The 15263-nt window shown below is 41.3% G+C and overlaps 1 protein-coding gene across 9 annotated transcripts in view; it reads left to right on the forward strand.

Annotated features, from left to right (window-relative positions):
- The window catches only part of rgs3a (regulator of G protein signaling 3a), an 88461-nt gene extending 73641 nt beyond the window's left edge, over nt 1–14820 (forward strand). For 8 of the 9 annotated variants that reach the window (XM_049738239.2, XM_049738240.2, XM_049738242.2 and 5 more), the window contains 5 exons: nt 2077–2147; nt 10318–10419; nt 11694–11755; nt 12842–13008; nt 13082–14820. In XM_049738239.2, the coding sequence (XP_049594196.1) occupies nt 2077–2147; nt 10318–10419; nt 11694–11755; nt 12842–13008; nt 13082–13282 (603 nt within the window). In that variant the 3' untranslated portion in view covers nt 13283–14820. Of the gene's footprint in view, nt 1–2076; nt 2148–10023; nt 10172–10317; nt 10420–11693; nt 11756–12841; nt 13009–13081 lie in introns of those variants that run through there. The other variant, XM_049738247.2, reaches the window with a different exon arrangement.
- Nucleotides 14821–15263: the final 443 nt, after the last annotated feature.

Genomic DNA, 15263 nt, shown 5'->3' on the forward strand with positions numbered 1-15263 from the left:
CGTTGGATCCCGTCCAGCTGGAACATAGCGGTGCGGTGTCAAAAAAGCCTTGGGTCTTCACACGCAGGCAGTGGAACACGCGCTGACCTGACTCGACTGCAACCCCCCCCCTGTTCGGATCCCCGTTCCTTGTTTCTCTGATATCATATTCGAAGCTGTCTAGTTCATAAAGTGATTTAGCTATTTCTTATCTTGGGGGACGCACATGAAATGCTGTAAAACTGTGTCAGGCTGGAGGATCAGAAAAACGAGTTGACGCCACAGAAATGTTACACTGATTTCAAAAGATTGTAAAATCAAACTAAAATAAAGAAAAATTAAAGCAAAACGAGCTTTAAATGCTTTATTTGATATTTACTGTCAAAGTAAACAAAATGTATGTAAAAAAATCACACAAATTTAAAATTACCCTAATGCTTACATGTAATTGGAAACAACACAGATTGTGTAGCAAATAATGTCAATGCCACATATCACATGACAATGTTATAAAACCTGTAATAGATATGTGAACACAAATGGGGGAACAACACAGGTAGATAGACAATATAACAATACTCACAGGCTTATAGCTTTTTTTCTCTGTGAAGAATGACGAATATTGCAAAAGCTCCATTTACATGGTTTGAAAGCACATTTATATTGACTGGAATGTATGTTTGAATAATTTCGTGATTAATAGGATCAATTTGATTTGCTTTATTTTAACCAATTGTTGGAAATGCATTTCAGAGTCAATTGTAGCAAACTAAAAATATGCTGTGTCAATGCTTGCCCTTATTTTTAGACGGCTCCTTCAACATTCATTCTTACACTCAACTGTGACTGGAGTCTGAAAATGTTTTTAACGCTTCAGTCAACACTCCCTCCTCCATTTGCTCCGACAGTCTGTCGTGTCCACTAGTTACAGTACTTACCGAATAAAGTCTTTACAACCTAATATTTGAAATTAATAACAGGGGGGCAAACCTTTAATGTTTGGGGCATTGGCTTCTTTGTCAGTGGTGTTTTAGAAGATGTCAATATTTGATAACAGGGGCCTCAAACAAAAACAGCACATATGTAATCTTAACTCGTTTGGATGTTTGAGAAGTTTTTTGTCCGGCGGGGCCTTCACTGGGCTCGTAGACTTAAAAGGCGGCCGTAAAAAGTTAGTAGCTTCCCTGCTAATGAAGAAAAACAGCTGTTGTCAGCATGGAGTCAAGCTACAGCCGTGAGGCATGTGTGGTCATATGTTTAGGAGGGAATCCTCCAAACCTTCCTGACACTGGCACGAGATGAGAAAATCTGCTTTGTGAACCATTCTACCACCCATCAGTCAAAGTCTTTGAATTTACAGTATTGTAACATAAACCGAGTTTCAGCCCTGTCATCTTCCACTGAACTCAAGCGACTCAATATGAGCATGCAGGGGGTCCACTTCTGATATTATTATTGGGGAAAACATACAGAGGGGAGATTCCCGAAACATGGCAAGCGAGGTACACAATAATACACATGATGTTGTCCACCAGCTGTGGCCAGGGGCTCACATTCAGCTTCCTGTAACACAATGGCTCATTATGTCCGGCCCACCCCATGCTCGCATACAATGGGGCAGTTTCAGACCATCAGATTAGCGGTGGGTGACCCCTTCCACACCCTGAAGCAACTTCCCTTTCCCTTCCAAACCAATCGAAATGCAGGCTCGGTGTGAAGTGTAACGTGAAACCAGGAGGGATGGCGTGGGGCTGCTGTTGGGGGGATGTTGCTTGGGTCTTGGCACAACACTTCAAACCTCAGGAGCAGGAGGGGAGGGGTGCAGCAGAATCAACAGCCTACTCTCACACACAGATCGGCCCAGTCTGGACTTGCACTGTTTGCAAACACCAGCTGCAACACGCCGACCATACCAAGAGTAGACATTTTTCCAACTGTGGGATATTCACTCGGGGATCATATAGATGGAATGATCATTGATCTCAACAACGTGTTATTGGTCCGAGCGCACCGAGGCTGTCTTTACCGGGGCCCTCATTCTTCCTGTGCGGAGGTTCTCGGATGATGCAGTGTGTGCTCTCCTTCCTCTCCCCCCAGCTCAGCACCGGATCCTCCTGCAGCTGCGAGGTCGGCCCCGACGGCACCAAGAAGAAAAAGTCCAAGAACCTGTAAGTAATCCTGTCGTTTCTTGTTGTTGCATGTATGTTTTTGATGTTCTTTTATTCGGTTTCAGTTTGCAAGTATGTTATAGCTCTGAACCCCCCACAAAAGCTGGATTTTGTCCAAGACCTTAATAGATTTGTGCAAATACCTTCATTTGTCTTTAAAGGGCATTGTCAGGATCAGCACCTTGAAATGGTTGTCAACAATTATTAATGGGACACTGAGTGACATCTGTCAGATATGTGAATCTAGATACTACCAATCAACTATTTGTGTCTATGTATTCCTTTATTCAGATCTGTATCAGCTTCATTTCATTTCACAGTTTCTGTGCATGATCAACATGTAGTGAAACCTGTCGCTGCAATCTTGACAAAGTGACATCGCCAACTAATGGCCTGGCATGCACATAACAGTTTTTCCACTTTTATTTACAAGCTCTGTGGGAGAGTATGTGTTCTCATATTAATTTCTAAAATAAACATCTCACTCAGATGGCTCCATATTGGCAAATTTGGTCATTCTTCAGATAAACGTATTTTGACTTTTGCACAAAATGAAGGAAGAGAAGCATGTTTAAGGACAAGGGTCATAAAGGTTCCTTATCATGGACTTAATTAAGTGGTAAATGATGTGTGAGGACTGTGTGTCGTCCATATGTGTGTCTCACATTTTCAACAGTCTGTGAAACTGTGTTCGTGTGCATGTGTGTGTGTGTGCGTATGTGTGTGTTGACGCCTCAGTGATTCATCAGCTGTTGAATGAGCCTTTTCACACTCCGCTTCATCAAGACCAAGGCACTTTTACACTCGAGCAGGACAATAAAATCTGCTCAGAGTGGCAGCTTTGTAGCGCCATGCTCTCTCCTTCTTGTCCACAAGCTGTGTTTGCTTAGGAAGATTAAGTGATTAAGATTCCACAACTCCCACCCACACCACCGTCATCACCTTCAAGATGTGGAACTTGTTCTTTTTTGTGGGTTGTACTTAATGCATTTTGTTATTTGAATGGAACAGAGATGACAGCATGACTACTCCCAGGATTGGTCGCCAATCAGTCACAGGGCACATATGGAGACAGCAGAGACATTTTTAATTTATACTGTGTGGGGACTGACCCCACCCTTTCATTCACTCAGCTCATTAAATAGCCAATTGATTTATTGTGAATAATACATTCGAATATTTTTGTAAAATAAATAATTACTGGTTAAATTATTATGTGTTTATACGTAATTAAAAAAAAATCAATTGCTTGATACATTTGGCACCTCACTTACGATTGATCTAGCATATCCCTTGTTTTTAAAAATTAGATTTGTCCTCTAAGCACTAAAACTTGTGCTTTAAAGTCACAGCCCAATTTCTTTTGTCCCATTGATTCTGATTCTGAGTCTGTAAATAAATTCCACGTACAAGTGGCCCGGTTTCTTCTGCTGTTTTGACATGCTTGTTAATATCATTTTGAGAATTTGCGTGTGTCACTGAGTGCAAGTGTCCCATGTTTTTAATTACATCATAAATTACGTCTCTTGCTCGGACAGTGCTTTGCTTGTCTCCATCAGCCATTTTCTACAAAGCCAGGCTTGACGTAAGCAATAAAAAAATGAGTACAAGCACTATATGTTGCGGCTATAAATAAACATATCTTATAAACTCAAAGCCTAGAGGAAATGAAATTCTCAATATGTCCGCAATATGCAACGTGTTCAGAAATAGAAGCAGGAAGTGGATGGTTACTGAGGCACGTGTCTTTTTCATTTACGTCTTTGAGATGCCAATTACATGTGACGCTACATTACATAGTGATGGTGATAATAACCTAGACTCTCCGTGGGGAGCTGTCATCCATTAGTTCCAACGTAAAGCCTTCTATTCTGAAGGACTTTGATCTTTCCTTAATCCAGAGTATTTTAAGATAAAGGAGAAAGATACAGTTGCTTTCTTGATGGTTGTCTTTGTTGTCCTCCTTGTGTTCCTATTTAACAGCCTTTGCTGATCTATCGCGTGCCTCGCATTTGCTAATGAAGAGATACGCAGCATTGATCTTGATAATGTCATCAACACCGGTAACAGAGAAGTACATGAAGCACATTTTGTACAATTTGAACTCGAAATGTTAGTCGACTAATTTGTAGTAACCGCCTCCCAGAACGCCTGCAAAATTCAACCAGACAATTTATTCATTTAAATGTTTGATTTATTTCAGCATGTACATCATCACCATTCATTACAACTTTATTTTATGTACTGTTTTTACCTGCTAAAAATGGAATTGGATCATACCTGTCTTCCGTTTCCTATACTGCTTAAACTTATTCGAATCTTGAGCTGAAGTCTATCCCAGCTGACTTTAAACAAGAGACATATTCTAAGTCCACTCCATTTTTCCTTGCTGCCGTTCAAAGTTTGCAAAAGCCTGATTATCGGATGCCTCATAAGATTGTTCCGTGTGATTATGCTGTGGTATTGATTGTGCTTTGATGATTTCTTTTCCTCCCAAACCTCTTGGAAGACAATTTAATGTTAAACCTGTTCAATAATTTAATTTGCAAATCCTTATGTATGGTCAACAGTATTAGGTGAAGCAACAGACGGGGTAATCGTGACGTGAAACGGAATTTCCCTAAAAATGCCCAGCACCTGTGCTTCCCTTCCCCAAAATTGAATGGAAAGAGGCTGTTTGGTTTTGTAATTTGAGACGATTCTTTTATAGGAATATGGTAATGTTTGTAAAGGCCCGTCTGACCAACTTCCTCTGCCTCATTTCCTGTACTTATTCCCCTCATTGTTTTCTTAAACCGTTTCATTTTTGGGGGCATCGGAGTGCAGCTGTTTTCCTGAAACCATCCCCAGTATGTCTGCCAAAACCTAACCCCAGACCACTCTCCCCCTTCTTTTGTGTTGACTCAGGCCAGGTGTTGTTCTCCCTTAAGCAAAGCGAACCAAACACGCTCCATTTTCTCACAACTAACAACAAAGTATGAGAATAAACTGAACGTTCGTAGGAGCTGCCAAAGAAACGAGATTGAAAAGTGTAATCTTGATCCTTAGGGTAGTTTGAAAGAGACACATCATAGATGTTATTATAATAATCTGTTCATATTAATCTGTTCAGTAATAATCAAGAGAACGTGATGATCAAATCTCCCATCAGGCATCTTTCAAGTAAATCACTTTTAAGAGGAAAGCAATGATAATACTGTGCATCCTTGTTTAGCACTTGCTGAAGAGACTTTGAAAGTCGCAGTGATTAGTTTACCCCCCAAAATACATTGTCAGTATATCTTATACATACAGTCTTAGTGGAAGGAATCTATCCATTCTAAACACACAGAGGTCAATGGGTGGTGTTAGGCTCCGCCTCTTTCTGACTCCAGGCGCTATAAAGACTCCCACCGGCGCCTTCAGGGGGTGAGAGGAATGTGATTGCAAAATAAACCTGCACCCTTAAGACTTACATGCTGTCAAGCCAAACAAATCTGAGCCATGTTTCACACGATTGACCGATTTCTCTGAGAAGTACCTGGAAAGGTAAGAATAAGGATGTTTGTGTGCATTTTTTAGCATCCTGCAGGAATTTTAAGATTGACAAGAAGCTATGTGACCTCACCGTGGATCTCATTTGACCGTCTCAGCAAGGGAGAGGTAGAATTCCCCAGTGAAGCCTTCCCAGCTATTTTATATAGGAAGCCACTTTGACTTCTAACTAGAGACCTTTTTTTTTTATTAATATCATCATAGCAACCTGGATTTTAAGAATAGAACATGCACATGGTCTGTGTGAGTATGTGTGTGTTGAGGAGACTCAGAAAATAGAGCTTGTCCTTTTGGGTGTCAATCGAGGGAAAGGCGTGCAGCACGTGGCTGCGTTGGGATATTTTGGGATACAATTAAGGACAATTCCCCTTTTCACCGTTCTTCTAGGAATATTGCAGTGACCTTCTTTCTGCCGTGATTAGATTTCCATGCCTCCATTACATTCTCCGCTGTGCCCCTTGGCTACTTTTGGCAGGAGTCTGCAAAGAACAGGACAAACAACGATCATTAAAGTGTCACTGACCCACCACACTGGCCCAAACATGATTTGAGTACAGTGTCGCGTTTGCCTTCTGTAAATAAAGACTATGTTTACATGACAACGACCTAGTAATAACTGGAAAGTTTTGGCTTTGGTGTTTTCGGAAAGTGTTTTGCTTGATGCTGCAATACACATTTCAGGCCAGTAGTTGGTGCTGTGCAAGGCGGCCAACATTGCTTGTTCATGATGGAGTATTGCCAAAAATTACCGGTTTGATGTAGTATTCTTTGGAATGTACAATCCATCAAAACATACAAGAAGCGATAGACTTAGCTCACGTTCCGGTGGAAATAGTTACTTTAGTGCCCAAGGTTGCAGCTGGGCCTTAGACATCTTCATATCCCTTGACATGAAGTAGAGAGATTTTCAAATCCTTCAATTTAAATTTAGTTGCTAACTGGACTTAAATAATTGGCCAACAAACTATAATAGTCTTCATAGCGAGAGCCTCAGTGCATCCCTACAGTCTCTGATTGCTTAGTTTAAGTCATGATAAGTGAGGAAATAATAATTAAAAATGACATCAGAAGCATAAGATGGGGCCAGAGAGGAATGATTTGCCAAGAGATCATTTAAATACTATTCTACGGTCATGTTATAGCGTTTCGACATGTAAAAATAAAAGAATTGAAGCTCAGTGGTTGAGTGGTTGTCTTCCAACCATAACGTAGATTCGATCCTCGACCCTGCTAACCTTGATCAAGTTGCTGAACCTTAATTTGCTCACAGTGGACCTGGTAGTGCCTTGCATGGCCGCAGCTTCTCATTGGTGTATGAATGTGTGGGTGAATGTGAGGCGTAAAGTCCTTTGGGCCCCATACGGTGTATACAAAGAGCTAAATACGTGCAGTTCATTTACCATTTATTGTTTTGATCAGTGCTTCAATGTGAGCTCAGTTTGCATGACTTTTTAATATTTTTCTTCTCATCTCTTAACGGTCCTTTTGGAATCAGTATAGCCAAAACATATGAGGTAAAAAACAAAACATACTTAATCTTGTTTCTTACCTAGTGAGATCTTGAGGTCATGAGAAATCCAAAGATTTTCTTGCAAGCTAATTTTAAGTGATGTGTATAAGTTACTATAAAAACATAAGAAAAATGTCAGGCCATCATTGTTGTAGTAAATGTCTTAACTAACCACAGCCATTGTTTCTTAGCATTTATACAGATATGTGGTTTTGTAAAAAATTCCGCTTTGAAATGTGCTGTTGTCATATAAACAAATAGCCAAAAGGATGGGAAGTTTCAAGGTTTTAGTTCAAGTCAGTGTCACGTAAACAAAAGCACTGCGACATTTGTCATTGAAGACCTACTGCATCATCGACAGCATGCTCTCTCCCAGAGAGTGCAGCCTACTTTTCACGCTGCCATTAGCGCAACGAATGTGAGTCAAGCAAGTAGGGAATACAGCGGACCCCAGCCATCAGATAATTGTGGAAGCCCTCTCAGACCCTAAACCCGGCGGTCCAGTGTCACGACATGAATGGACGTTTGGAAAATACGATCAGGGAGGCCGGCGGGGGTTGAAATGTCAGGATGTGCTAATGTGATCATCGCAAACAGGTCATGTTCCAGCTGTAAAGCAGATTAAGCTAATTGCAGGGGTGTTGTTTGAAATCAGACGACAATGCGGCTATTTTAGGAAACTCAGCCGGAGAGATGACGAAAAACTCAAACGCTTTAATGCAATGGCGTTCTGATAAAATGAGAACTTAGGGAACGGCCATTAGTGTATTGAGAGTAGACAAGCGCTCAATAGCTGTGTTGATTTGAGTTTTAATTATCACATGCGTCATTGCCAGTCTTTGTAATACAGGAATGATTGCAAGTATGCCCTGAAAAGTTTCTTTAGCTCCAGAGCTTTTTTTTCTCATCACTGTATTTCAACAGAACTATCAGGAAAATGTCAATTTGACAAATCTATTCAGTTTAAAATTGGTTTTATATCATTGACACCTTTTTAGTTTAGCCCTGCAGAAATTGTAATTCTTAGAGTTGAATTAATCATCCCATCGAGTGGAGATGCAGACTTTTGTGGCATCCAGAACAATCCAAGAACATCACAAGGTCAAACACATGATCACAGTTATACTTAACTCAATCCCTTCTCTAACACACACACACACACACACACACACATACAAATCCGACTGGGGTACATATCTGTTTAACAATTTTAGACCATGTCCCTTTGGTATTGAAAGCAGTCATCGCCATTCCAGAGGCTAGCATTGACTAGCCACACTTATAATTATCTGAATTCCCAAAGACGCCACAACTGTGTGAACTCGTCCATCAAATAGCAATATTGGATTCGGTATAAAAAGGGGTAGTCAATAAAAAATGCTGACTTTACTGCTAGGCCTGTGAGGCGCCGATTTGCCCGAGGTAGTGGTGGGGAATTAAAATCAAATTGTGCAATATCTGTTGACAGCCACATGATGGCAGAACAAAAGCATGCTCGCTTCGCACAGAAATCATGACATCATCCTTACATCCTCACTACCTTTAAGCAGCTTCTCCTAATAATCCATCCATCAATTTTCTGAACCGCCTGTTCTCACCAGCGACGAAATCCACTTTAGTTGGGTCAGAACAATATTTTCAAGGCAAGATGGAGTGAGAGAGAATTTCAGCATACCCCCCACCCCCAAAAATAGACCTGCTCGTGTATTATGAGTTTGTTTAACAGCAAGAGGTTTTATTATCGGGGTAACGGTTTATGCCTCAGGCTGACGACAAGTGTGAATTGTTCACATCAGAGTGCCCCGTTGTTTCCACAAGAGAGAAAAAGCCCAAGCCTGCATTTCACATCTGCTTTAAGGCTGATTCATGCAGCACCATGAGAGTCTTTTTAATCAGACGATGAGTCATCGCAGTGCGCGCGTGTGTGCCACTGCATCGACATTGGGGTATTTCTTTGGATTAGGAGGAATACAGTAGGAAAGGGAATTGATTGTGAATTGTTTTCCTGGATAGGTTGAAGCTTCAGTTATTTTTGCCTCAGAATTAAATAGAAAGTTATGGCACACCCAGTTTCTGCCATATTGATGTTTTCATTTAATTGTTTTGTATTTATGGCCAAGATTAGAACTTGCTTAAAATGATTTCATATTTTTTAAGATTTGTATGTCTACATCTCTCTATGAACATTGATTGTTTTGTTGATGTCTGTTTGTGAAATCTTAAAAAACTGCATGGATGTGAATTTCTGAATTCCAAACATATTTGTGAGAATCTGGTTCTTTAATTTTGTCTCCCATCCCCACCCCTCTTACCGCTTGGGGGATTAATCGGGGTTCAGGTCGGTCGCTGGTAGAAGGACAGTTGGCGTCCACGTCGCGCCATTAGCAGGCCTGCCAACTCACAGTGGAAATCAAAAGCAGGGACTCAGGAAATGGGTGTTGAGTGAGGTTACATCCCAATTACAGCGCATGTGCTTCAGGTCGGGAAAAGCCAGGACATGCACCGTGGGATTAGGAGAATGTGCACATTTCCGGCGGCGGCCTCTGGGAGAATTATACCTTGTGATGAGCCCGGCTCTCTCTCTCTCTCTCTCTCTCTCTCTCTGTGTGTATGCGTAAAAGAGTGGGGAAAAGTTGAAGCAGTCATGGTGGGCAGTCAGGAGAATTTGTGAGATGCATCGGATGAATTTGGGGGGTCGCCGAGGCTTTGGCCCTGTAGGTCAGCTCCCTTTCAGCATCCCCTCTGGGCACACAGAAGAATGGCGTGATCAAACCAGAGGAATGAGGATTGAGTCTCCCTCCTCCTCCTCCGTCACTTTGGCTCAGTCCCTGCCGAGGAACCTGTCAGGGGCACATCTACAGGAGAGAAGGTTTTTTTGTTAGATATATGACTGACATGAGAGACTAACAGCAAGTGACAACACGCCTTTTCGGAATATCCTGTCTTATCATTCCTGCGCAACTGCCTGAAGACTTAATATGTACGCCTGCCTTTATTTCCTTCATCTTTTCTTGCTGTATGTAGCTTATATTTTGCATGGACTGGAATTACGACGCTGGACACTGGATTGGTACTCAGACTCATGTTTTGGGGACTCTTCTGATTCTTTTTCTCTTCTCCAAACAGGGCCAAAGACATGAAGAACCGCTTGGCTTTCCTGCGGCGGAGGAACGAATCTCCGGGAAGCAACCCAGCCGGAAAGTTGGACAAAACCATGAAGTCAGTCAAGTAAGTGGCCACTTCCTGACCATGTGTGGGCGTGTGAGCCACCTTTCCGGGTCTAGAATTGACTCTCAATGACTTGACGGCCGTCTCGGAAAGGCAAATGTGTGTGGAGCTGAGTGGGAGGCACTTCCTGCTTTGTGCCATTATTTGGCATTATTTAATATAACTCATTGTTACACGCATTATACAAAATTTGACTTAAGTATTCACACAATTCTGCTTCTTCTGTAAGGACTTTTGGGACAGAGTTGAGGTGAGGGTGGTGGTTCACGTTCAATTGCCAACTTGCAATCCTCTCGTGAGATGATTTAGATTCCATTGACTGTATTTATAGCGTGTATGGAGTAAACAGACTACAATAATCGAATCTAGGACCCTCTCGGTCACAGTCTTAATAACCTGACCGTGACTGCCAATAAAATGAATGTACAAATTAGGTAAATTAAAATAAAAAAGATAAAAGAAAACATTATAAAATATGTTAATGTTAATTTCAATTTTAAAAAGTGATTTAATAGCTTTGAGCCCTATTCCAAATTTTGACTCATTTTGTGTTGTTGCTTATTAGGCACGTTCATTTACTTAATCTTGATCTGTCAATCTAACAGGGTAAAAGTCAATTTCCAAAATCATAACATTCATTTTCTTTAATAATACATTATCATCTATCGACTGTTGAAAAGTCTCAAACCAGGTACATTTGGATTGTTTGCATATCTGTTGTAAATGTTCCAAAATTCCAGTCAATTTTTTAAAGCCATTAATTTAGCAGGAACATTTAAGTTAAAGCAATAAGTTGCCAACACAAATAGCAAATATTTCATCATTACAGAGACGGATTGTCTGTTGAGTTGAAAGATAAACTGCAGTACTGTACATGCCTCCTTATGCAGTGAAGAGAGCATGAAAGGCAGCGTCCCTGTAGTGGAGGTTGCAGACAGATTCTCTCGAGGGAGGAGACCGCTTTACCAAAACATTGCCCCATTGGTTATTGGAAGCCCCTCCTATCCCGCCTCCCCGACTTCCATTCATTGGGATTATAAAAGCCTCCCCTTGGCGGAGTCAAACTGACAGACTCATGGCTCTCGTTGCTCTCGCTACTCACAATCCAGAAACCAGCAAGTGAGAGCATTAAGACACGGACTCAAGTTACTAGGAAGGGAGGAAGCAGCTTTTTGGCTCAATCGTGTGGCACAGAGTTTCTGGCGAATGGGTCACACCATGAGGAATCTGGCAGAGATGGGGTTACTCAAGAACCGCTCTGCTTTTATCTGCAGGCCCACCCCGGAGGATGCACTCAAGTGGGGGGACTCGCTTGACAAGCTGCTGGCACACAAATGTGAGTGACTTTAATTCATTTCTCTTGAACTCTTCATGCATGTGGTTGGGTACAGTGAGAGGACAAAGAGGGCAGTCTTTGGGGCAAATTTGAAGCATGCATCATCAACACAAACACATGAAACATAGTCTTCGGCCAGCAAGTTAATCCCGGTTGCACCGCAGAGAAACCCGAGATGACTCTTAGAAGTATTCCCCGACCACCACCTCTTTCAGTATTCATCAAGGCAGAGTAGCTGACGTAAATCCATCGCTACATCTGTTCCTCATTCCGCATGTAAATTCCTGTCTTCCGCGGAGTGAGGTAAGACCCCAGTCTGCCTTGGATAGTGCTTATCAAGACTACTGCTTGAGCCATGGGAACGGAAAGGTGCAGGCGGGGAGGTGTGGGCAGATTCGGCTTCCTGCCATTCTCTCTCGGAGATGCGGTCTTCCTCAAATCATTAACTCGGCGCTGAAAAGTCCACCAGCTGTATAGGCTGCAGTCTCGTTGGTGTAGAACACCCCTGTCTTTGTACGAGGTAGTTGCCGGGGACAAGGTCAATGAAAACCTGTTTTTGTCGAAGAGGGGGTTAGTGCAAATACTCAAGAATCAGGCCCAATGTTCCCATGTTGAAGACTTTCCAGCTTTGAGCTTCTTACTTTAGATGTTTTCTTTAATAAATTATCCAAAATCAAGAATGACTAGTGCCAATGTGCAAGACCCAGTAAAGGGTGTGCAGCTTTTAAGTTTCAGGATTCCGTCGACAAAAACAAACAGCAACAATTTTAGTGCCTCACCTTTTAAGGCTAGAAAATGTGTCACTATTTCCTAACAACGTGGAATTCTGTGCAGGTTTTGAGGTTTCACTTTGAGTGCAGATAATAATACCATTCAAGTATTAGGTCTGTAGTTTGGAAGATTGCTTTCTTTGTTTCCTTCGAGGTGTCATTATTCCAACCACATGACTCAAACCAGTAGATCTATTTTTGGGCTCTTCAAGTCCAAGGAGCCGTTGTCATGGCGTCCAAGTCAACCCTCCATTTGTTTATCTTCCACCTCATCATAATCGTTGCTCTTTCCCTTTCTCTCACTGCTCTCCTTCAGATGGTCTGGCAGCTTTCAGAGCGTTCTTACGTACTGAGTTCAGCGAGGAAAATCTGGAATTTTGGCTGGCGTGCGAGGAGTACAAGAAGATTAAGTCGCAGTCCAAGATGGCTTCCAAAGCAAAGAAGATCTTTGCAGAATACATCGCTATCCAGTCTTGTAAGGAGGTGAGGATTGAAGCAAGTATCCACTGTGATTTTCGATTTTCTTTCCATTAACGTCCCGTTTCTTCTGATTTAGGTGAACTTGGACTCGTACACGCGGGATCACACGAAGGACAACTTGCAAAATGTGACACGCTCCTGCTTTGAGCTGGCGCAAAGGCGGATATACGGGCTGATGGAGAAAGACTCATACCCCCGTTTCCTGCGTTCAGAACTCTACTTGGACTTGATCAACCAAAAAAAGGCCAGCTCCACTTCGACGTCCTCTTCGTCATAAGAGGAAAACGATTCTCCCCAGAGGAGAGCGTGATTGGGATGCCAAGTTTCTTTTGTCATGCCTTTTTTTTTTTATGTTTTGTCTATCATCCTGTTTGCTATCATGTCTTGTTTGTTTTGGGGTGGTTGCAGGAATGCTAACGGCACTGCAAAAGAATGTAGTTTACTCATCAAATGGATGGACTGTTTGCTAAAAACATGAAAAAAAAACAATTGAGGGCAGAAGCTCAGTGCTTGTCAGATCACTGTCTTTTTAAGAAAGAAGAATTTAGGGTGGAGTTTTTGAAAAACAACAACAACCTGCAGACACGAAGACAGTCCGGTACTGTTTGTCACTTTTTATTTCTTGTATTGTAGTCCTTTTGTTTTTTTCAACAACGTCCATGGTGAAACCACTTGCGAACTGTTGGTACGACAAAATCGCCTTTCTTCGTTTCCGCAACATCTTGAAGAGAATTGAAGCTCTGTTTTTGGATCATCTACGACCCGTCTGAATGACTGTGAGAAATATGGACAAAGAATGCACATGGGTGGACTTATTTAAGACTTGAAAAGTCGTATTGACAGCAAGAACAAAAGGACCGAGAGGAGAAGCTCAATGCCATTTCCCTTCAACACATAATTGTAGCTGATAAACAAAGAAGCATCTCTCAGGACATGGTTTCAATTTCTCTGACTGATGTTTTTGTTTCCAGGCTTTTCAACTTGCACTCCTCCCATACTTATACTGAGCAATACACAACAAAATAACTTGGAAAAATTTCACTTTGCCTATTTATTTAGAGTCAAAAGGTAACCGGCTGGACACCTACAAAAGCACTCGGCTCAAAGCTTTCCTCTTATCCACCAAACAGGTCCAATGCTGTCCTGAATTTAAGTGCAATATTTTTATTTTTCATGTTTTATTATTATTATTGTTATTATTATTGTTGTTATTACGAGTTTGTTCTTTTATTTTGGTGGGGGGGGACAAGTGGCTTTAGCTCTCGATTAACCTTATATGTTAGGAGAGGAAAATTAGAGCGCTAAGTTTTACTTAACAGTGAAAACTCTCTACAAACCTATAAGTTGTTTCATGAATTTAAAGCAAGTTATGATTTTAACTGTGTGTTTGCCCCCCCGGCAGCGGGCCGCCGGGAACTTTATGGTTGTACATATAATTCTTGAAAAAAACTATGTGATAAAAGAAGCAAAAAAATGACATAGACAGGAGGTTGCCACTGGCTGTGAAGGTGGGATTCAGCTGTATTTATGTAAATAAATATAAGAGACTCAAACTATAAGATGACATTTAATGTTGACGAATAACAAAATAGATGATGAGCAAGAACGGGGCACAATGGCAGCCCTTTTTTCCACTCACTCTCTATTCCAGTCGAATAACGAATAACACTGCTTGTAAGAAGTTTTCTGAATGCATTTGATCATTTTCACACTTTACAAGTCAAAATGCATCTTCTGTGATATCAAGTGAAAACAGTAGATTGCATCTGGTGTCAATGCTAATGATAAAATAAAACGATCAGCTGAACAAGTCAATATGTGTTATCCTTGCACTACTTTTTTTAATTTGTTTTTACAATGATGTCTGCTAACATCACAAACAACAAGATGGGTCAAACATTGGAGCAATGACATGAGTTGGCATACACTATAAAAAACGGTGAGTGAAATTTACTTGGAAAAAAGATGGTTTTCCACTCGGAAATTCTAAGCAACTTTTACAAGGAGAGATTTTGCGTAACTGTTACTGTAGTTTATTAAAAAACAAACATAGACAAACAAATGATGAGGATTGAACCCTTAACATCAGGCGTTTCTTAACCCGGAGGTCATGCAATTGCCCTCTATTCCTTCATCCGCATTAGTTTTTTAATAAACTCCTAAGCTCACAATTTTCTGAACAGAAAAACTTAAATTTGGCTTATCATCTTTTTACAGTGACTGACTGCAGATTTCTCACGATTTTTTCTACACGAAAG

This window comes from Syngnathus scovelli, chromosome 13, assembly GCF_024217435.2.
Source record: "Syngnathus scovelli strain Florida chromosome 13, RoL_Ssco_1.2, whole genome shotgun sequence".
Classification (NCBI taxonomy): Eukaryota; Metazoa; Chordata; class Actinopteri; order Syngnathiformes; family Syngnathidae; genus Syngnathus; species Syngnathus scovelli.